Source organism: Anopheles maculipalpis, chromosome 3RL (assembly GCF_943734695.1).
Source record: "Anopheles maculipalpis chromosome 3RL, idAnoMacuDA_375_x, whole genome shotgun sequence".
Classification (NCBI taxonomy): Eukaryota; Metazoa; Arthropoda; class Insecta; order Diptera; family Culicidae; genus Anopheles; species Anopheles maculipalpis.
The window spans coordinates 81,009,202-81,032,552 of NC_064872.1; the positions used below are offsets into that span (position 1 = coordinate 81,009,202).

The window sequence follows — 23,351 nt, forward strand, 5'->3', positions numbered from 1 at the left end:
ATTTAATCGAATGCTCTCAGTCTGATATATTTAGCCCAGCAAGCTTTGCTTACCAGCATTGCGAAGCTTCTCCATGACCGGTACATCCGACTTGAGCTCTTCCCCACCGGCCAGAGTGGTGAGAGAATCGAGCGATTTCAGTATTGTTTCGTTGGTGTAAACTACCACATTATCCGGCGGTTGGTCCGCAGCCGAGCTTTGACCCACCGTCACGGTAACCGTGTCAGATTCTTTCCTATCAACCGAGTCGGTCTCTTTCACTTCGATTGCTCCACCACCGGGGAACGGTGTACTGTTAATGGTGACACCGGTAGAAAACAGGCCCGATGTCATCGGCTCATGGCCGTACGGTGCCTTTTCGCTCGGTAGCGGACTACTGTTGGCGTAGCTGTGTTGTAGCAACGTGTCCGCACCGTTTTGATTGTGTTCCTCTTCGTGGGGTAGCGTCGTAGAAGGATCGATACTGATCATTCCGTTTTTCAGTGTGTTCCGTAGCACATTTACATCTCCTTCGTCGAGAATTTCCGAGGACATGGGCTTGGTCGAATCATACTCACTTCGGCTAAGGCTTGCAATTTCCACACTGCAAAATTAAACACAGACAGAACAGAGACAGAGACAAATTAAAAGACAATACAATTATGCTTACATTTTACGCTATGGAGATGAATCGTCGTCTTACCGCAGAATTCCATCGCGTGGCCAATGGTTTTTCACGTGCTCCAGGCACGTGGTGGGCGTTTGCGAAAAGCGAACATGAATGTAGGCAAGGATGAAAAATGCCGTCAAGGCTTTCAGCAGCATCATTAGCTCAATCGCACGCCGGACCGGTCTACAAATAGAAAAAAAGCGTAACGGAACAATGTCACGACCGTGTGAAGATGGAAGCCCACATTTTCAAAGCGCTTCCAATAAATTTCCATTCCGCTCGTCTGACGTCAATTGGCTCTCCTAACCATTTCCGAATGAAATGCCGGTCCACAAAAATTAATGCAACCTCGGCGGGGCTTTATCTAATATGCAGACACACGAATGATCGAAACAAGAAGCACACGCGCACCGATGCGGCATGCGGCTTGCTATCGTCTCTCTGTCTGTCGGTGTCCTTCACAGCGCAAATGGGCCGGAACAAAAATATACCCCTCACTGGCACTGATCGTACCGTTTGCGATCTTACCGTGGTATGGTCTGCGCGTAAGCGATGGCCGTCTTGAAGAAAAGTGCGTGAAACAGTCGATCGCGTACATTTATCAGGGGATTCTGGGCGGAAAAAAGGTTTAAAAAAACAATGTAAACAAAACGGTTCATGTCGGAACAGATGTGACACATCTGGATGCTTTCTCGCCTTCCGGGCAACAACTCACCTGAACATTATTTCTTGGCCGGGCGGGATTAATCAGTGGTGCACCGGGAATTGGATTGTTTTCTGGATTTACGTCCGGCGGCAGCGCGTTCGGTTCTGCCATTCTGTCTGGCCGGATGTCTTCAGTAACAACACGCCAAAAGTGGCAAATATTTTATCAAACCTTCCCGCAATTGTCGATGACGATGAGGCGTTAGTGGATTGCTTCTCTTATCACTAGTCCCAATCGAGATTGTGAAGAAATCGTACGATATCTACTTAAGCGGCACCTGAAATGAATAAAAGAGATTTTCGTATCATACGGATGATGTCGCAGTGAGGTCGCATGATTTGACATAAATTATTAGGAGTTTTGTTTTGATTCTACGCTTAAGAGATGGTTCTATGCAATCACAAATCCTACTGATTGCATGTAAAATGGCATCGTTTCATGAACAAGTTTGGGAATTCTTCGATTATCGCTACGGTGCAGCTGCATCAACCTTTTGCTAACATCCAATACAATCACTTGCTCCGTCTACTACGCCAAAAGAGTCAATCCTCACAAACACACACGGGTGCCCCTACACTTTGCACATTCGATCGATGTTTTTCTGCGACCCGCGTACGCTCCAGCTCACGCACTCTGTCCGCCCCCGTCCACTGGACGACAAGTTCTTGAGCAACGTCGCGTGTCCACCACAACAAAACAGTACGCGCGGCGCACAGATGACCGCTTCGGTGACCTGCAGTCAATATCACCACCTTGCCAACTACTTTTACGCTGGTTTTCCACAGCTCGTTTTTTTTTTCTTCGCTTCAACGTCCCTTCATCCCCACACAGTTTGTTGTCCCTTGCACAGATCCGGAGACCACCACGGAGACCGCGCGAGAAGTAGTGGTGCAGAGCGGATGGTGATTCCCTCCTACGTGTGGGCTTGCATGGCTTGTGTTTACACCGATGGCGCTAGTGCCGTACCTGCTGTCCACTGCTGCACCATTTGCATCCAATTGGTGCGACGATTCTCCCGTTCCAATTGCACTACTAATTTTACTTTAGTTTTACTAATATTGTGCTTACGAAAAGTTGTTTTTGCTGTGTGTTTTTCATGTGTTGTTTTCTTTTATTTTTTCGCAAACGAAACGTCACTGTGCGCGGCGTAGTGATGGGTGCGAATGTGCAATCCGCGGAGCAGTTCGTTCTTTGTGGATTGGATTGTTTGTTTTTTTTTTAATGCGCAGCTGGGGAACGGTGAAATTTGTTGGAAATGTTATTATACTCTTCAGAGAAATAGTGAAGCAACCAGGCAATAGCTAAATGAACACACGAATTTTCACAAAAATTGTGGACTTCACTCAAAATTACAATAACCGTTGAAAGCTCCGCACATTCAATAACGCTGCAGTTCAATCGAATACATTATGTAATTACAAATCGATAGATTACATATTAATTCATCTTAAATGTTTGTTGATTGTGAGTTTTATTCTACTTTATTACTTTCAAACGCTGTTAGCTTCAAATTCTCAACAATTAGTTCAAAGCAGCGAGCCACATATCGAAGAGCTCCCACAGGTCATCAAAAATTACCACAGTACATGCATGCTCCGTGGCCCTAGACATACAAGCATATACATAAGCTTTTTATAAGGAACTACATACATAAGCTTTAACTTGTGGAACTATTTGGATTAAACTACTAAAATCCTTTGATACAAAAATTAAAAATAAATAAAAGATACATGTGATAGAAGGGTTTTTGTATTTGTATTGTTTTAATGTATTTTTTTGATTGGCAGGAAGCTCGTTGGAGCTTCCTGCCAATCTGTTGGGCTTCACCAACCAAGAAGGCCTTGCCAGCTAGAGGCACTTGTGATGTAGAATCACTATACTAAATACATCCGAAAGCTTCTAGGAAGAGGAGCTGTACTAAGTACCAAGGACATGCAATTATATTTGAGTTAAGGTTAGAACACTCTAGAATATGAGCTTTCTTCGAAGCAGGACTCAGGTCACATTCAAATAAAGAAGTTTCTCTAACTTAATTTCTCCACATTAATTCCAATACACACTTACCATAATTTTCAACAGACTGACTCTTACTCCATTCTTGAATTTATTACACAAAAACAAAAAAAAATGTTACATGATCATTTCTGCAGCACTATTTCCATGCATTCAGTACTGGGCTTTTGATGCACTGCTTAGATTAATTTTCTTCATTTCATACACGTCCAATTTTTTTCCAACACATGCTTAATTTTTCTTCATCAGCTTCATTCACGTTTTTGAAATAATTTTCTTTTGCAAACCACAAAGGAAAATGCTTTTTCATACAAACAAAGACACACGACGTGGTTCACAATTAGTTTCTCAATTCGGCAAACATATTGCTTGGGTGCTTACGAACTACGATCGTGTCAATTTCTGCCTTCTTCAGTGACGTTGTGTAATGATGTTCAACACGCATAGTTCACCAAGAAAAAAAAAACGGGCAGAAAAGATGGAAGAAGATGGAAGAAAACAAGCTTAATTTAAAATTAAATCCACACGCAATGATATGCTTTTATTATCTCGTTTGAAGCTACTGTCCAGTCCATTTCATTTCATTGCCATTGCAGAGTAAAACACTTTTTTCCGGTTTCGCTTTTGTTGCTGTTTGTTTTCTTTTTAACTTGAAGCCTTTTTTGCAATTCGTCTATTTATCTTCGAGCAGCCCTTCACCCCCTAGCGTTCACACATTGTTTACAAACACAATACATAAAGGTATATTCATAGAGAGACTGTTTTGTATATAAGCAGGTTGATTTGTATTGTTTAATGCCCTTGCACTTCACCGCCCGTTCCAGCGGTTAATGAGAGCTTTTCGCTTTTAAATTTTATTATTTGCTCCTGTTTAGCTTAGCGCACTGCTTTGACAAAAATTGGGTGTTTTTTCGTGTCCCGAGTACAATAAGACAAATAAACGGTTTTGTTGGTGTAAGTGTAATGTGTGTGTATGTATTTTTTCGTATCTAGCATTATTTACAATACAGCCTAGAAGGGGCTGGTTAGCGTTTTTGGGGTTGTTTTTGTTTTATGTACGAATTTCTTTCGTTTTCAGAGTTTGTTTTATAGTTTTGTTTTTAATTCTTTTGTTTTGCTTTTTTTTATTCGCTGTTATTTCGTGGTGTGCATTCAACTGTTCACATTGTATTTGCGTTTAATGATCCGTTTTTAGCTAGCTTTTCGCATTCTCTTTTCTTTCTTTTAGTGCTTGCTAAGTAGTGTTGATCTTGTTGTTTGGTTAAAGTTTCATTTCTTTTAACCTATGCGGTTTATTTGACTAGCAACACGTTTCTTTTATGTTTTTCTTGCAGTATAAAAAACCTGTTTCCCAATAAGTTGTTTTTGTTTCGTTCGGTTCGGTTGTTGTTTTTTTACTTTTTTTCTAGGCGATTTTTCTATGTTTATTCTGATTTTCTTTACAAGCATTAGTGTACGCCATTATGAATTTGTTTTGAAACTAAAATTTTACACACACACACACACACACACCTACTTACGCTCATACATATAAATGGTGGTTTGCGTAATTGTTTCTTTACATCAGCACATAGCACAGCAATGTTTTCTACTTCAGCTTATAAGTTCTATTGTTTTCACATACAAACACACACACGTTTCGTTTGTTTTCGAACTATGTACAAAACGATTTTTAGTTTTTGGTTTTGTTTTTTTTTTTAATTTCGCATTTACGTGCTTTACTTCTTTCTTTTCTCTATTACTTTTTAGTTTTTTCTGCTTTGGTATTACTCTCTTAAAAAAGCAAACTTATAATAGAGCTGTTTAATTTTACGCACACACACACACTCTCTCTTTCTCTTTTTCGTCTCATATGCACAAATATGTTCATGAGCGCAAAAAACTCTCTTTAGTAAACTATTTTTTATTTCTTCTCGTCGGTGTGTGTTTTTGTTTTCAAGCATAAAGCAGTTGAAAGCAATTTTATCTAACCTGGAATGATTAGAAAAAATGGATTTAAAATGCTTTCCATTCGTTCCTTTATAACAAAACAGTGGGTTATGTTACTTTGCATTGCCTTGAATGGATAGACCCGATCCGATAATAAAGCACTGTTTTATCATATTTTGGTGATTTATTTTAATTTGTTTTAGACAATCACTTAATTCAAACGTTCATGAAATCAAGAAATTGAAGGCTACGTTTTCTTTTTTATCGCTTCTTTAAATGCAACTCATAAAGCAATACATTGGATAAATTCAATTAAACCTCGTTCGGGCATTTGTTGCATCAGCACTTTAGCCCTTTTGCATCGGTCAATCTGATATGATGAAGTTTCTGTTTTATTGTTCTTTCGATTTTCTTTGCAAATGCTATGGCCGTATGCACTTTCAAAATTGCTTTCTTTGTAGCTTGGTAATTAACCTAGTGAGTGAGACAAAACGTTCCCATTTTTTACCCCATTAAGTTCGTTGCAGGCAAAGGCAAAGAAAAGAATTGACGAATTTTGATTGCTGTTTACGTTTCCGCGCTCGGGTTTGGTGACAGGACGACAGGATGACGAGGAATTTTTTTTTTTCAAAGGATGAGAGGATGATTGTTTATTCTATTCCGACTCAAGGACTTGGTGGTGATTTCCTTTTTGTATTGCCAACTGCATGGGTTGGTTTTGTTTAGTTCTTTTATAAGATTTAAGTAAGAAAGAGCTCAAGGTAAGCGAAAGGTGCATCATTCGCTAATAATTAAAATTAAACAATACAAACAAAACTTCAGAAATGTATTTGTTGAACAGTCTGGAAAATATATTTTTGTAACCTTTGCTCAAGCATTCCAATTTCCCTTTTCCATTACTCTTTGTCCAATGAAAATCGTTTTCTTTGGTTGAAAACAACATTTATCTACTTAAATTGAACACAATCACATCTGCACATCAACCGTGATAAACTACGCACACTTCATTGTCTAGTCTGGTTGCATTCCGGTGGCAAAGCTATAGATGAACACACTTCAACAGCTGCTCTCGATCGTATAAGTTGGTCACCGTACGCCAAAAGACGGCCAGGTTCTCCACCCATCCGTACTATGGAAAAGCCCTTTTTTAATTAAATCTAACCTTCGTGCGATCGTGCGGCTAAACTTTGCAAAGAACCCATCCAGCCGCTCGGCTAGAGCGCTACCATCGAACGATAATAAATCACATTTCATCCCCTTTTCACCTCACAACTTCCTGCTGGCAAAAGGGAGGCCTTTTTCTCGTTTCGCGACTCAGAACGACCCTTTCTTTTTTTGCTGGAAGAATGGAATGAAAAACCCCGTTAATAATGCTCGAGGTTCAAACGTGCGTATAAATTTTGTCTTAATTTATAGCTGCACCACAAATTGGAAAGGTCGGTGATTGTTTATAGATTCGACGACTCGACGTCTGCACGCGACTAGTTGTTAAGGTGGTTCGATTGTTTTCACGTATTTCCTGGTCCCAAGCACGTGGCTTAAACGTTCATTTAACGGTAAGCTTACTTTCGCAAAACGTTAGCTTTAGACTGCTCACGGATCAGGTTTTCTGAATAGTTTTTTCAAAACAGAATGCATCCTAGACAGGATATTATTATTATCGTTTCCTCGATAATAGGATTCTGTTTCAGATTTTCAAGCAAAATAAACTGGGAGAACTGTACGGAGCAAAGCGTTTAAGTGCATCACTACTAGCATTGCTGCTTACTTGTCCCATCAATCCATATAAATATTAGCGCACAAACTTTTATCCAACTTTCCTGCGGGAAGCATATTCTCTACAGAGAGCAAGTTCTACCTTCGAATCTTCCCGCACCGGGAACAGTTTGAACTTTAATACAGTCTGACTTTCCCGGTAGAAAAAGCTGTTATCTAGGCTGCAGCAGGCTCCTCGTAAATGTAAGTTTTTTAATCCGAATCAGTTAATCCATGAATTCCAAATAGCGGGAAGTCAATTTGACGCGAACTGAACGCAAAACGCAGCCACACAACTTTTTCAACCCTCGTTTGGAAAGCTGTTTTGTAGCCGTGCAGAAGGAAGCGTTTTTCACCATTATGCAGAAAAGTCTACCACCCTGGTAAACTAGGTGCGTGGTCGTCAAACTCATTTTCGATCGCTTTTAACACGGTATGAAGAGTTGGTGGTTCTTCTCCACTATACCATACACCCAGGTTGATTAGATTGAGTTATCTAGCAGTGTAGAAGGGGAGTGGTGCAGGTGAAACGAAGGAAGATAGTGATCAAAGAAGGGGAGAAAACAAAAACTTTTTCCCATGCTAGCCATAAAATAGCAAAACCCGAATGGCTAGATAGAGAGGAAGTAGAACAACAGCAGGAAACAATGAAACTGACCAGGCGCCTCCATGGAAAAGTGAATTTTGTTTTGTTCTACTTTTCCGACTTGACGCCCTCTGAGGGCGGAAGAGATTAAAAATTATAATACTCACTTATGATTTTTTTTTCTGTTCTATTGCCAAGTCGCGTTGGAATATTGGAAAAGTTGCTGGACTGCATTAAACTTGTGGTTATCATCCTACAAAGTCCGACATAAAAAAAAATCGTTCGTTTCTAGTTCTTTAAGCTCTTTAAGGCATTTTGCTTATCGTGCCACAATCGACCGCAAGCTATTACATTCGTTCAGGAAAGTTTTTTATGTCAGCCAGGTGCAAGTCACCGCAATCCAACCCCACAAGACCGACACGTCCGATTTGTGCTTGATAAATTACACATTACGCTGACAGCTGTCCCGTTGTCAAGCGACTGTGTGTTACAAAGAAGCGCACACTGTTCACTGTTGTGTTCTCTTGCTACACTGTGAATACATTGTTTTCTTTTGATAGTGAAACTAGAAACTGGGATGACTGATGGTATATCTCTCCCTTACCGGGCAGCAGCATATTATTCCATTTCTTCTGTGAGTGTGTTTGTTTTTGATCAATCTATTTCTAGCCGATTTTCGATTGACAATGGAAAAATGATTTGTTTTGGCGGTGGTATTAGATGCATGAATGTGGGAGTTTTTGAGCGATGACGTGTTTACTGACGCACGAAATTTCCGTTGGTTGGATGCATGTGGGCGTTAATGTAATATCCGTTCCGATTTTGCATCCACCGTTGCAATGATTTGGATGGAACACGAGATGTGGGCGTTGGATGGAACACGAGATACAGATAAATAAAAATATCAGGATACATGAGGATAATGTCACGTGTAAAAGAGCAATAAATAATAGCCTTCAATTGCATAAAAATAAATGCTAAGTCCACATTGATCATTGAACATCAGACAAGCCGTCCATGCTTGTTAAAAGGGCGGTGAATTTTATCTGCGATTCTTCAATATAACCCCATCTGTTTTTTTTTCTAGTTCTGACCCTTGTGAAAACTTTGAAGTAAAAGAAAACGCTCTGTTAAGAATTGTAGTGTGTAGTAGAGTATTAAGATATAGACACCGAATGCTTAATGTGTCATGATTATCCAGGCCAAGTCGAAATAAAGACACGCAGCGCCTTGGAACGCACAAAAACACTTGGTTGCAAAATAGATTTTAAAAACACATAATTGGAATATTTTTTAAAACTAATCATAGAAGTGATTTGTTCACTTACCTTTAGCTCTTCCCACATCAAAGAAACAGTCCTGTTCCCGTATCGCATTCATCCTGACCGTACGCTCTCTGCTTTACATTGTACAAAAATTGTTACTTTCTAAAATCGGTGTTCGAGTTTATACGTTTTCGCTAACATTCATGTGTTTTGCGCCACTTTCTTTGTTTTCCATATACCGCATGTTTTTCTTTTTTCATTCATTCATTCATCCATTCATCGTTAATTGGTTGATTAAAGTTTTCTTTGTGGTTTCTTTTCTTTTTTTTTGTTTCTTTTTTCACATTCATTCCATTTTCACACACTCACACACTGATTCATCTGCTAGTGGTAATTGTTTTCTTTATTTTTTCTTCTTCTGCTCCATTTTCTTCGTTCTACATACACGCACATCCACATACACACTTGCTTTTTTTCCCCTAGCTTTTGTTAGTTTACAATGTTTTTTTTTTTGTATGTGTGTCATTAATAAATATGATTTTCGCTTGTTTTTTGTTCTATACATAGAGAAATTTACTAATCGCTTGTTTTCTCATCTTTTTTTTTCTTAATCCGCTGTGAACGTTTTGTGTGTGTGTGTGTGTGTGTATGTATGTGTACGTGTGCTGTCTTTTACACTTACTTGACTAGCAACTTTACTTCACTTTGGTTTGTTTAGCTTTCCTATTTGTTGTTCGCGTGTGTGTGAGTGTTGTGTGTTTTATTATTTACCTTTGTTTAGCCTAAAACCTAAATCAGTTTGGTGCAAAACCTTCCCATCTATACACCATTGTCAACGGACACCGACGACCTGCTCTTGGTGGGATGCCGTGGTGATACACTACACTCCGCTACGCTACGCTCCACAGGTCACTGTGCCACCACCGGACAAAATGGCTAGGCGAGACGATCTAGGGACGGACGACGGTAGGCACCTAGGACATCTACCTTCATGGGGCGCCCGGTTCGACGTTGTGTGCCGTGCCCAGTATCGTCGCGTCAAAGTTTAACCGCAGCTCGCCGGCCAGTATCAGCTCCGAGATGCAGCCCACCATACCTGTCCGGTACCTTTGGCGGGTGTAATGAGCCGCCGCCGGTAGTCCACCTGTGCACCCGGGACGGGATGCAAATATATTAAATATTCAAATTAGTTAATTTCGAATCGTTGCTAGTTCCGGTGTCCCGTGGAAGTGGGCCGTGGAAAGGAAGTGGGAAAAAGCGTGGGAAAACAATTCAAATGACAGTTGGTGGAAGGTGTACGTGTGTGCGAGTCTGATTGCGGTTGTGTTTCTAGCTTTTTGCCTCCATACACACCCTTCCCTCGTGAGCAGTCGTAACACATTGGGCATTTTTCCCGCATGCCAGCCAGTCGAGGATATTCAGATTGAATTCCGGCACCAGATGGTTACGCTGAAATAGCACAATCCGCAAACGATGTGATGCCCGAATCGGGGAAAAAAGTGCAAAGATTTTATGTAAATCCCGGCACACGGCACACCGTTGTCCGAAAACTTGTCACGACCACGACCCGTACCCGGGGTTCGAGTCAGGCGATCAGCAGAGACTAACACACATATTCTGTTCTGGGATGTTGGGAAAACCTTTTGCTCCGGTTCGGTACCGTGAGGATTGGAGTTACGAAGGGCAATTGAATTGAATCCATTCAATGTGGACTATTGCAACAGTTGCCAGATTAGGTTGCCAGCACCCGGTTTTGCTCTCAGCGTGTGCAAAGGCAGCAGAAATCAATTTCGTCGGTCGAGAAATGGAGAAATTAAAACCGTTAGGCCAAAATCATGCAAACGAACGGGAATACTTTGCATGATTCGGCTTGAATGTGAGTACGAATTTATTGACAGAGGTTTTTAAGGGACTTGAAAGATTATTAATAGTAAGTGTACCGGTATAATATGAGTGGCAAATGGGAAATATTGAAGCCTCAATTTGAAGATCTCGTATAGGCTTTTTAAGGGAACTAAAAACCATACAGTACAGTTAAAAGTAAACATTAATCGTACCTTTTTGCAATCCAAACGTTAAGCTGCCTGCATCTTTCAAGTTAATCCATCGTTTTCGAAGGTTCTAAAGGTCTTCCTATCTCAAAAAGCGAACGAGTTGATCTTGGCTCTTAAGAAAATCGTTCCATGACAAACACACATTTTAATCACCACTTTCCTATCTGAGCCCCTTAACAAGCTGGCCCCTGGATCCACTGGAACCGTATTGTTAAACACGACCCCGAACGGAATCATATTATGTTGGACGAGTTAATTAATAACAAAATTAGTTCTCCGGTACCGGATACAACAGCGGGAACTGCGAGGTTTGATTAGTTTCGTTGTTGGAAAATTAGGCAATCCCGGTTCGAACACACCAAACAGGAGCCACCAAATGCACGGTCACATACGCTCGGCAAACAGACGCACACACACACACACACGTACGCACATCCTACCGAAGTGCACCACGGCTCGGAATATCACAATTTGAATTTCAATATTCTGTGTCACAAAAGGGTTTCGAGTGTGCATGTCGTTCCTGTGGCTTTGCGCTTTCATGTACGTGACGTGGGGTTGGTTTTCCGGGGTGATGGAAAAACCAAAACACTACAAAAAAAAAACCTAGTTACTATGTATGGTAAGTGGCATGATAGTGTGCAGGGTGACTTTTGACAGCATCAGATTAGCCGTGCGCGAGCAACGACACAGATTGCACACGTGTTCGAGTTCGGTTGCCTTTTATGCGAACGCTTTATATGCGCTGCAACAATCCTCACAATGTTTTCCATTTTTCCGACCAATGGGGTCGGACATTAGCTTAAATCTGTCAATGGGAAACATTCCATTGGCATTCGGTATTCAGTGCAAATGAACCATTTCGTTCAATTACGGCAACATCGACGATTGCAATTTTGCAATCAATTATGTCCTGACGTGTGCTTGCTCACGGGAAGCTGATAGGTTATGTATTAACACCCGTGAGTTTAATGAAATAAATGTTACGGAACGTAAATTTATTTATTCCATCGCCATCGTAACAGGGATTGATGCTTTGACACACTATCAGTTGATGTTAGTTGGTAGAATGCAATAGTTGGGAAAGGTTAATCAAAAGGCAATCAAACAGGAAATTGATTTAGCGACTGAGTAGCATTATTTATACACTATAACGTTTTAAATTGAACTTCTACTTTATTGAAGCCTTCCTCCAACGATGTCTAGGGACGTCTTTGAAGACCTTATTGAACCGTTTTTTCATTCCACACTTTTTGGAACTCTAGCAAAAAAGCGATATGAAATAGTTTTCGTCTTTTCAGTGACTCCTTTGGCGTTTGTTTGAATGCACTGAAATGAATGTGAGTGAGTTTTTATAGCATTTAGTGAGACACTTAGTGGAATAAGTTCAATTAAACATAATCTGTATTTTAAGCCTTTGTAAGACCTGCAAATGTACGCCTTGCGATTAGCATATTATAATCTAAGGAAGATTGAATTGGGCCGGCCCGGTGGTATGGGCGACAGCGGCGCCGGTCTTCAAACGACAGGACCGGGGTTCAAATCCCATCCGGACCGTCCCCCCGTAGTGAGGACTGATTATCCAACTACGTGGTATCGACAGTCTAGAAAGCCAATTCGATAGCCGGCATGACCTTAGAGGTAGTTAAGCCAAGAAGAAGAAGAAGAATCCAAGGAAGAAGAATTCATCCACGATAACGATAATGATACCACGACATGCTGACCTGCTGGGAGACTGCGACGAGGTCTACCTGAGAATAAACTTTCTTTTAATGCTAACATGCTAACTGATTATTTATGTGAACCCCCCCCCCCCCCCCTCTACTCTCACTGTTTGTCTGTCTCATAAGTGTTGTACCTCGCTTGTATTAATGATGATGGATGTATGAATGAATGAATGTATGAATGAGTACGACGCGTGAAGGAACCACAGTGAAAAAGTTGCACTGACCAATGCCATGGATGAACAAACCAGAAGAAGGACACTAACGAGAGGATCAAGATCCCCGCTTCCAGCCGAACAGAATACGATCTAGACCCTCGCTACCATCAGGACTATGAGCATGGAATCGCTCACACACACCCCGGGATATGGTGCCCTCACACGATCGGTATTGTTAAACGTACGACCACTGGAATAACTGACCCTTTATATCTACAAGTGCTTTACTGTTTAATGGTAAGACCCATTGCAGAAAACTGCTTTGTTTTCTGGAGTCCGAGTTGTAGTTCATCGATTGACCGCATCGAAAGGGTTCAGCGATCGTTTCGTCGGTATTCTATCGGTAAATCGCTGGGTTCTTTTGAAAATTTATCAGAGTATGAGGAAAGAACTGAACAAGTTATGAAAATTATGAAATTATGATAATACCCTCGCTACGAACATGACGTTGGCGTTGGATGAGGGAACATTAAGCAACGGAACAACCGAGCACACCCTGATTATGGTGCCTTTTCACAGCTGGGAGAAGGAAATGTCTCCCAGCTAAGATGAAAGGAGTATACTATTTTTAAGACGATTGTAAGTAATATGGCCTGGTCGTACTACATGAAAAATAAAACAATAATACATCGTGTATGTCGAGGGATATTTATTTTTGTATCATATTTTTAGAGATTTTATCATTCAAGGTTTGTTCCATGGTTTCCAAGGTTTGCTCCTTTCGTTTCCTTCCTTCCGCGTGAATTTGTACTTGAAAAATTTCGAATCACACAGTGTCTCATAAAACACTGCTTACACTCCAAAAACGACTGTTTCGAATGCTTATATTTGATACAACTTTGTTTGGATGTAAAAAATATTCTAAAACATGTTTACACAGCAATTACATGACTCTTGCGGTAGAGGTTTGAGAAAATATTTCCCATATATGCCTCCAAATTGCAGTAAATATCTTTGCTATAAATTATATATAATATTGCAGTTGAAGCCATAAAACCATAAAATAAAATGTTTTTTCTACTAGATCAAACTCCATAAACCATCATTTCTTAAGGCCATTCTAGTTATGTTTGCATTCCATTAAAATAGCCTGTTTGTATTATTAGGAAATGTGTATTATTATAATTCAATTAACCTTATATTAGACAAAACCCCAACAGACAAAATCGCATTGTTAACATTGTACTAGACAAAATTAATTATGAGATAGCAATGCTCATCACCATAAAATTCTTCAAATGCAATTAAATTAAACAAACACATGGTACAACTGTCTTCCGACGTCCAAGTAAAGTGGTTCGCCCTTTTTCTTCCATTTTTCCACCTCTCAATAATAATTAATTGTGCTCGATCTGACTGCTGCTAGACTTTATGTGGACCGATAAATTTGACTACCACGCTGCCCAAACCGTGGAACAAAGTTTGACAGAAATGTTTTATTTGTCCAATTGCACGACACCAGCTGGCCATTACTGGCCCACTGCGACAACAATCCGGCAAGGGAGCATGCAACCCGAAAGTGCAATAAATAAATCAACTTTTGTTCGTAAAATTTTCAATAACCATTTGCTACTGCTGCTGCTCATTTTGACCATGTTTGAGTGGCATGATGAATGGTCAGCTGCAGGGAAAATGGACGAAACTTATTTTTCACGACCCAAAACCATCACCAAACCGATGACTGGTGATGATGCTGGTGTTGGTTACAAAGAAATAAAATTGAAAATAATAAAAAAAACGCACACGCGCCCACAAAGAAACCACTCGTTTCGATGCAGTCGATGGGACTTCTTCTGGACAGCAGTGAAATGTATGCTTCAAGTATGCTGTTGAGTGGTGCCGTCATCCTGGAACATGGAAACTATATAAATGTTCATTTCTTTACCCATATTCTTTACCCGGCTGCTCGTCTGTTCGTTTTGTTCACCTTTATCCCTTTATCATGATGTTCGTATCGTGCGGTACGTGTCACTGGTCAGGGTGATACAGAAGTGATGCTCCTCTCGACGTGCCAAGTGTTCCTCGAATGATTACTAGATGTCATCCGAGAGATTGGAGTGACAATGGGACCGTTTTGATGGGGGGAAAGAGGCAAACGAAGGCAACGAGGGCAACGTCCCGTATGCAGCACTGCAAGTCGGTGGAGGTGGAATGGAGCATATACCCAACCCTACAAGCACCGCCCATGCACGCTCGTATAACAAATGAAGATATCATTTCGTTTTCAAGGATCTACTCACCCGTCTACCGTGTCAGGACTCATCCCTCCCCAAACCACTCGTTTCGAAAATGACACTCATGAATGTCGACGAATGCAACTGTTGAGCGTGTGTGTGCTTTATAAAAGCGAAATAAAAATGGCACATCCGTACGAATCATAAATTTTCCCACTCCATCCGCCGAGTTGCATGTTCGACGCCGTACGCCCAATTTCGTTACCGTGTTTAACGTGGTTGATGTTTGCTTTAACCGATTGCCGTTTGCCGACTGCGACAAAGCAAGCAGTCAGTAGTACCGTAGAACAATATAATAAGCGTGCACGTTTCGCACACCACACCATGTGACACTTTGCATCACACCGCAGCTATTTGTTGCGGATCGTTGAGGATCGCGGGTGAACCAGCCAGCCAGCTTGTGTCAGTGTGCAACGTTGTTGCAAAACAGGCGCATTTGCAAACGTAATCGATTCCAATAAAAATTGTAATAGCACAGTTTGGTTTATACGGGGAGAGCTGGTTGATGGTTTTTTGTTGTTCTCGTTTTTGTGTTATTGTTGCGGTGAATAAAGTGTGAATAAATCGTTGAAAGGTGTGGAGTTTTTTAACAGCATTATTTGTATGGCACTCCAAAATAATAAAAAAACAACAACCCCATCCGACTAAATGACAATAATGAACGGGATGTCAATTAAGTTCTGCTAAATCAATTCATTATAAGTTTTTTCATGCAATATAATTATTTGCTTCGAATATCTAAAAAATCCCGTAACTGAATACGGTCGATGATTGCAAAAGAAATTCTTGATTTTAATTTCGTCATATGAAAATTGTAAATATTTTAACGACCAAAAGTAATAAATGCATGAGTGTAATAAATTTTTCAAGTTTGGCTATTTTTTCTTACACAGAAGGTACGCAAATTCAAAATCATTTCAATACAATTCAATTAGCCAATACAATTTTTTCGTTCAATTAAGCATTACATTACACACTTCTATTTGAATATTCGACCATGCAAAGTGTCACACTTTCACGTCCACTTTTCGTTTACTGCATGCTCGTGAAAAAAAAAAAAACGTTTCCTCCATCAATTTCTTCCCACCAACCAATTGAATTGTACAGCGATTATCGTCCATGCGGGTCCATCGTCTAGCAATCGAAATAATCTAAATGGTGCGAGTTTTCAGGCATCACCTTAGCCAACACCGTTACCGGAAGGGACATTTCCAGGCTGAGCCGGGCAATAAAATACGTGCTTTACGTAGATTGCATTACTTACTACACCGTAAGCGCTACCTTTTGCACCGTCCAAGTAATCGAAGCGAACAGATTCCTTTAGTTCCACGAAAAGTTTGCTCTATTTCTGTTGACAGTGGGTGTGTTTTTTTTTTCGCTTCCTTCTTCTTCGTGCTAAAAACAGGAGCTTTACTTACGATATTCCTCACCCAACACGGTTCACCAGTAAGCGCAAAACAGAATCAAAAAAAGAAAACGATCAGCATTGGGCTCGGTGGCATTTTAGAACTTTTGCCCGGTAACACATTGTGACCACAGGCAGGCAAAAAGCAGCTGTGTAATGACCGTACGGCAGCACAACGGTAAACCAGAAGGGAAATGGGTTAACGCGGCAAGTGGCTTTCAATGTTTTGCCAATGTTTCGGTGACCAAGGTTTTCTTCTGCTTTCGTGTGTTTCGAGGTCCGCTTTGCCGGAAGTAAACGGGGAGTTTTTTTTTTTTTAAACAAGAAAAGGTAAACATATTGCCAGCAATACCATAACATAAATATCTGCTTTATTGACCACCCACGCGCTAACCATCAACACCAACCGGTCAGGGTTGCTCGGTATTTTGGGGACAAAAACACACACACTTGCGAGCGCCAGTTGCTTTAGCGAATGGTGGTTTTCATTGTGGTGTACGATTTTCCAGCAACCATTTTCCCATCTATGAGGCTGTGGATACATGGTGACATACATATTGGGCGGTGTGGTTTGGTCTGCAGTAAAAGTTGTCGGTTGATTTTCAACCAACGGTACAGCGGGGAACTTATTTTTGTGACTTTTCCCAGTAATGGAGCGCAAAAAAGGGACACGCAAAAAAGAAGGCTTTTCTAGGAAGGAAATACTTGCAACCGAGGACACTTTTCCGGGCATTTTGCTAATCGTTTATAAAGTATTTTAAAACCTGGACAACAACAACAACCATTCGGTGAAATTCGGGATGATTGATGCGCAATTTTAAGTATTTCTGCGGAAAGCTCAACAACGCTGGTTTGGCTGCGGTATTACTTCAAAATGCTGTTGGTACTTGGATCATCTCAGAGAGTTTCAAGTGAACCAAACAAGCTTAAGACGCGATAAAATTGGAGTGCCATACAGCGGTGTTAACGGTACAGTTAATTCGCTGCTTTTACGACCACGTCTGCGAGCATGCTGTAACGAGTCCTTGTGAAAGACAAACTCATAAAAAGAGAGATTGATTCGAGCACTGGTTTACAGGATAAAGCGAAAAGTACTCGTAAGGACGATGCAGCTGGATTAGACTCCAGACAATAAGACGCTGATAATTCGATGTGGTTGAGCTGAGCGATTTTCGTTCGACGGTAGTAATGTGAGCTTTACGATTATTAGCAGTAACGAGAAGATTAGAATGTGTTGTAACGAAACAATATTTTAGTAATAAAATTGTGTCAAAAAGCCCATTGATTCTGGGTAGTGTATTTTCAACCTATCCGGAATAAAAAAATGTCTAAATGTTAGTAATAATATAAAATTTAAACTTTCTAGGACAATCAAGGATTTAACCAGGATATATTGCTACACAAATTCAATTTATGAAAATCACCAAACTCTTCTTCCAACAGTTCATAAATTTATCTACTACGGTCTCATCGTTCTTCGAAACAAGTCATTTGTTGCACACTCATTCTCACCGCAAAGCCATATCAATTTTCCCTGCCGATATCCTACCACCTAGCCATGTCCAATAATATCGGCAGGGTCAGCACTAATGGCTAGCTGGAAGCGTTTATGGCAGCGTTTGACGGGTGCCAATCACCACGACTGTTTAGAGAAAAGCCACCAGAAAGCTCACTCAGTTCGTCTGGTTTGGTAGCAATTTTCCGAGCACCGTATCATTAACCGTGCACGAAAGGTAAACGGAACGAAAATTGACTAATAATAACGCGCCACACCAAACCACGGGCATCAGGCATCTGACATCACCACCAGCAAGGAAAGGCTGGAAAAAGGTTTTCCACCGTAGCTGTGTCGGGGTGCGGATGGCATGGAAAACATCTGAAAGCCACCTGCCATTAACATTGTAAATCCATTAGGACATTGAAAGGCCACCGAGCTGCCGATAAATGAGTGAAAGAGCTGGAGTATGTAGAAGCAAGAGAGAAACAGAAGGTCCGATCGATGGAAGCAATTTTCCAGGTCGGCCAGGTCGGGTAATCAGTTTTTATTATTCCAGGAAAAAAAAACACTGGCCTTTACAAGTTTCGTTGTCTCGAGGTCGTCCCAAATCGAGACGATTAGTAGTCCAAGTACCTTAACTTATGGAGCAAAAAAAAAAAAAGACCTCAACGTCTTCAGTTTGATGGTGATTTACCGACGGACGTGGAAAAAGGGTCACCTAACAAACCATTTTTGAATACTGATAAAAAGCACTTTCCGCACCGCTATATCATGCACGTGGAAAGTACTACGGTAACTTATTACGGATAGGAGGATTGTTAGTTAAGTTTTGCTCCTTTTTGTGAAATGTTAAAAAAAGCTCTCGTAAATCATATTAGATCTAGGCAACAAAAAATGGGGAAAAAACATGTTCTAGACGGTATATAAAAAGGAAAGGGCATCAAGAAAACTGTCTTCTTGAACAACGAGGTTTTTTTTCTTGCATACAAGCTTCACAAAATATCAATAACTCAAATAATGAATCGTCACTGAATAAATGAAAAGATTATAGAACTTGTAACTGCTGCTTTACCTCAATTTCCCTTAAACATATTATAGACTACAACGAAACATTTAAGAAGAGACTTCAAGTCTCTTATACATCAACTGAGAAGATTTTTAAACTTACTCAGGTAATGAATATATTACCGTAAAGCTTAAAACATGACTCACTCAGCAGCTGTTCTTAGGAAAATAGCTCAGCAAAAGGCCCATATACAACGACAAGTTTATAAAGAAAACTTCTCTTCGTAAAAATCCATTGTAAAGGGCAGGGTGACGCTTTTTGCTCCTACCATCTTATCGTGAATTGATTTTGTCGTCCTCAAAGCAGACGAGAAATGAAAACTCCATCCAACCCATTACGTACTCCCGGCCAGAAGGGTTCGAAAGTTTGCCAGCCTACTGGCGATAAAAAAATACACCAACAAGAATGGCAAGGCAAAACTGATAAGTAGTAGGGCAGGAGAAGAGAACGGGAACATGGGTGAAACGAGGTGCCGTAAAATGGCAAAGGTGAAACGGAAACATAGTGGCAGGTAGCACACACAGACACAAAAAAAGTATACAAGCACTTACCGACATACAGCCCGGTGTCCGTGTTGAGCTGCCTTAGCTTACCGGGAGATCTTCTGGTGATTGGCTTACCGCCGTCAACCTTCAGCGTGCCGTCCTGCGAGCTCCTGTTGCCGGGTTTTCGGTTGCAAGTCAGCGTGTGATTTTTTGTTATTGTTGTTACCACGAACCCCGTTCGAGGCCTCCCCATGAGATGTGGTCGAGGGTGAGGTGTTGAACGGTTCGGTCAATTGGTGGGCAAGGGAAACGTTGACGAGGTCCCAGGTTTGTGGTATGACAATGAACGGCACCAGATGGCGGCCACGGCCACATGCACGCACGGCAGCGACCAGTCACACGAATGGCATACGTAGGCGTGTTCGGTGAATCGATGTGAAAATGTATGGATGGATGGATGGCGAATTTTCCCAAACAGGGTGAAAATGTGACGTTCCCACAGCAGCAGGACAGGGCCCAGATTTGTTGAGCATTAGTGGACGAACGTGTGCGTGTGTTGACCATCGGAATGGCCAGTTTCCGTGCGGAAAATTGACAGCAAAACGTTGGAAATGAAAAGCGGAAAGGTCGCCGTTGTCGTCGTCGTTGGTGGCCAGCGAGCGAATGAGTTGGCAGCCGGATGTGTTGCAGGAAAAGTGTGCGCGATAAAGAGAAAGAATGGAAGGAGAAAAAACGTTATAAATGAGTTAGAATATCGGCCAGATCGGCGGAAAAAAACGCACGATCGCTTCAACTCGTTCGCTTTCCACAACGTAGAGCGTATGGAAATGGTACTATTGATTTTGTGTACAGTTTTTTTTTGTTTTGCTGATCGGGGTTTTCCCTACCGTTCGTCTCGGAGTGATTGATAGATTTATAATTCATGAAAAATTGGATTTTGTTAGAAAAACTCTTCGTTTTTTTCGCTGGCGGTGTACAAGAGCCTGATGAATGCAGAAGTAGTCGACGGACGGAGCTTTATAATACACATGGAAAAGAAAGCGTTCAACATTCACGGCACTGTGTGTATGGTGCAATAATTTGTTTTTATTATACCGGTGGGAGAGCCATTGACAGCGGCAGAAGGGACCATTGGGAATGGAAAACCACTAATAACTGCTAATAAACATAGAAAATTCATCGCACAGAGAACATGACTTTTTCATTCCACAGCTCGATAATAATGGGTGAGACAAAGAATATATGGAAATTGCACGTGCTGTCAGGCGGAAAATGTGTTATTATGAGCATAGTTTTTCTCGTCATTCTGTGCTGCGAGGGTTTGCATCAATAATGAGGAGAAGTTTTAGTTTAGTACTCGTTGAGCTGATAGATGCGATGAAGGGAGGGTCGTTTAAGTAATAGTTTTTCAACTAATTTACCTTTTTTTCAGATCAGAAAATCCAAGAAAAAAGTTTCTTATTTTATTTATTAAGCTCCTCGAAATTATAAAATTGAGGACTCAGTGGAAGCTGTTTATTCACCATTTTAGGGCATCAAATATTGCTTCTTTTTAACGAAATTCCATTTGTTACTGCTGGCTCTCACTTTTATCACAAGGTAATACTGAGTACCAGTGGATTCATTTAAGATCAATTTCCATCATTTTCCTTCGAATTCTGATGAAATTTGAGCAGTTCTAGAAAGTTTATTAATACATTAGATTTTTTGGAATTATTTGAAAACGAAAAATATTATTTAGATCTTGTGGAACATTTTTAAGTTGTTTGAACAAATTTTGCACATTTTATATTATTTTTAATTATTCATTTCATGTCAAAAAGATAGATTAAAACATCACCAAACTTGGATCGAAATTTCACATAAGAGAATATATCTATGGTTTATTGATGGTTTATTTTAATGAGCTGCAACTGTTCAAAAATTAATACGAAGTTTAAAGAAAAGATATTCTTAAAAATCAAGACGAGAATCGTCTTCATCGCCGCAAAAAAGTATTATTAAACGTTTCTCGCTTATAATTTAATTTCAACTGAGGCATCAGCGCTTGTTGCGCTCAGTTGGTGCAATACTAACAAAGCATTTTCACTGTTACATCAAAGGCGTTTTGGAACTTTAAACACATTCAATATGCTCTATGATATTTAGTGCATACAATGAGCCTTCAGTGCATATTGTAAAATCTCAAACTATTAATTTCTTAGAGCATCGAGTCGTAGCGGTAGTTGTTGTTTGAATCTTACTAAATCCAAACAAATTCAGACTAATTCATTATTCCTCCTTGGTTCAATAAGCATCTAGGTTTCGTCTTAATACAAAAATCCTTTCAGCTCAACGCAAGAACCAGGTACAACTAATGACAACTCCCTTTAAACCGATAGAAAAATCGATAGCACAGCAAATCTAATGCAAAAAGAAATAAATCATTACCGATACACTTACCTTAACGCTCGCACTCGATGCCATAGTCCGTCACTGACTTTGGTGGCGTTGTATTTGATATTTATTTCCCCCGAACCGAGATTGTATCGAAGGTGAAGGTACCTATGGGGGATTGGAAAAAAGGGAGGATAAAAGAGAGAAAAAAAACATCAGTATGGTCATATTCACATCACATTGACGGACATCCAGCAAAAATGGTAAAAACAAAAATTTACAAGAGGAAAAACAAAGAATAGAATCGTCGTGTTTGGCAAAAATGTGTCCACAGTTTGAAGTGTAGCATTTCGATGCCCGAGGAAAGATTAAATTTACACAGTATCTACCGAGCAAATAGTCAACGGGTACGGTTGCTGTTCAGTTTGTACATACGCCAGAAAGCAGAAGACTGTCCACGGAAGGATTTTCCACATCGATTGAACAAGATTGAACGAAACAAAAAAGAAACTAAATAAAAAGCGAAACAGATCCAAATGTTCCGAGCCTGATGGGTTGGTTCGTGCGCAAAAGCGCATCAGCGAATCGGTTCTCGATAGTGTGCGGCTTCTTTTTGTAGTTGTTGCTTGCTGGTGTCGTTTTCCAAGCAATATTTAAATATTTGATCACTTGTTTCACGAACGTCCAGCGGTATAGATAACGTACGCGAATCATCTAGCCGCTTGTACACTTCTTGTGTTCTCGTTCAATCGTACCATCTTATGCCATTTGATTGAACCGGCCTGATAACACTGGGAATGAAATTTCTTTTTCGGTTATCGGCATCACTTTTTATCCCGTTTTGTTCAATACCAGGTAGAATCCGGTAAGATTATTTGATGTTTGTTTGCCGTCGCAGATAACAAAAATCCACTACCATTTCACGTTTCGCGAAACATACTTTATCGAACATTCTAACGGGGACGGATGCCACATTCAGCTCTCCAGCTTCGTTATATTTGAGACCTCTGTCGCAGGAGAAGAGAATACAGTAGATCAAGCAATTTAAAATTCTTATCGCGTACTTGTCCGCTTTTCCAACCGGCTGAAGTGTGCGTTCAGCCAATAGCGACCGAACCCCGAAATCGATTTCAAGCCACATTAGCTGACGCTACTTTTGAGCTACGCGTTTCTGGAAAAGAATAATGTTTTCCCGCTTTTTTAACGTAGAACTGGAAAAAAAGGATGATTCTACTGGCGCTGCCTAGGAATGTCTTAGGCTACCCGCGCCCAAAATGAAGGGAACTAGAACAAACACAATGATATGGACTCATCGTAGTGAGGGTTTTTTTCGTCTTCTTTTTTTGCTGCCTTACGGGTGACAAAATTAAACGACAACGTTAAATAAA

General features: G+C 40.6%; 3 protein-coding genes across 4 annotated transcripts in view; all 3 read right to left on the minus strand.

The window, feature by feature from the left end:
- The window catches only part of LOC126561589 (uncharacterized), a 51,647-nt gene extending 50,181 nt beyond the window's left edge, over positions 1-1,466 (minus strand). For both annotated transcript variants that reach the window (XM_050217832.1, XM_050217830.1), the window contains exons 1-4: positions 1,365-1,466; positions 1,178-1,260; positions 683-832; positions 54-583 (exon numbers count right to left, since the gene is read on the minus strand). In XM_050217832.1, the coding sequence (XP_050073789.1) occupies positions 54-583; positions 683-832; positions 1,178-1,260; positions 1,365-1,466 (865 nt within the window). The remainder of the gene's footprint in view (positions 1-53; positions 584-682; positions 833-1,177; positions 1,261-1,364) is intronic.
- The window catches only part of LOC126561840 (putative ferric-chelate reductase 1 homolog), a 261,537-nt gene that overhangs the window by 99,421 nt on the left and 138,765 nt on the right, over positions 1-23,351 (minus strand). The window lies entirely within an intron of this gene.
- LOC126563500 (uncharacterized) overlaps positions 9,858-23,351 on the minus strand; it is a 109,439-nt gene continuing 95,945 nt past the window's right edge. The window contains exons 15-17 of the mRNA XM_050220145.1: positions 22,030-22,131; positions 19,654-19,757; positions 9,858-10,047 (exon numbers count right to left, since the gene is read on the minus strand). Of these exons, the coding sequence (XP_050076102.1) occupies positions 9,893-10,047; positions 19,654-19,757; positions 22,030-22,131 (361 nt within the window). The 3' untranslated portion in view covers positions 9,858-9,892. The remainder of the gene's footprint in view (positions 10,048-19,653; positions 19,758-22,029; positions 22,132-23,351) is intronic.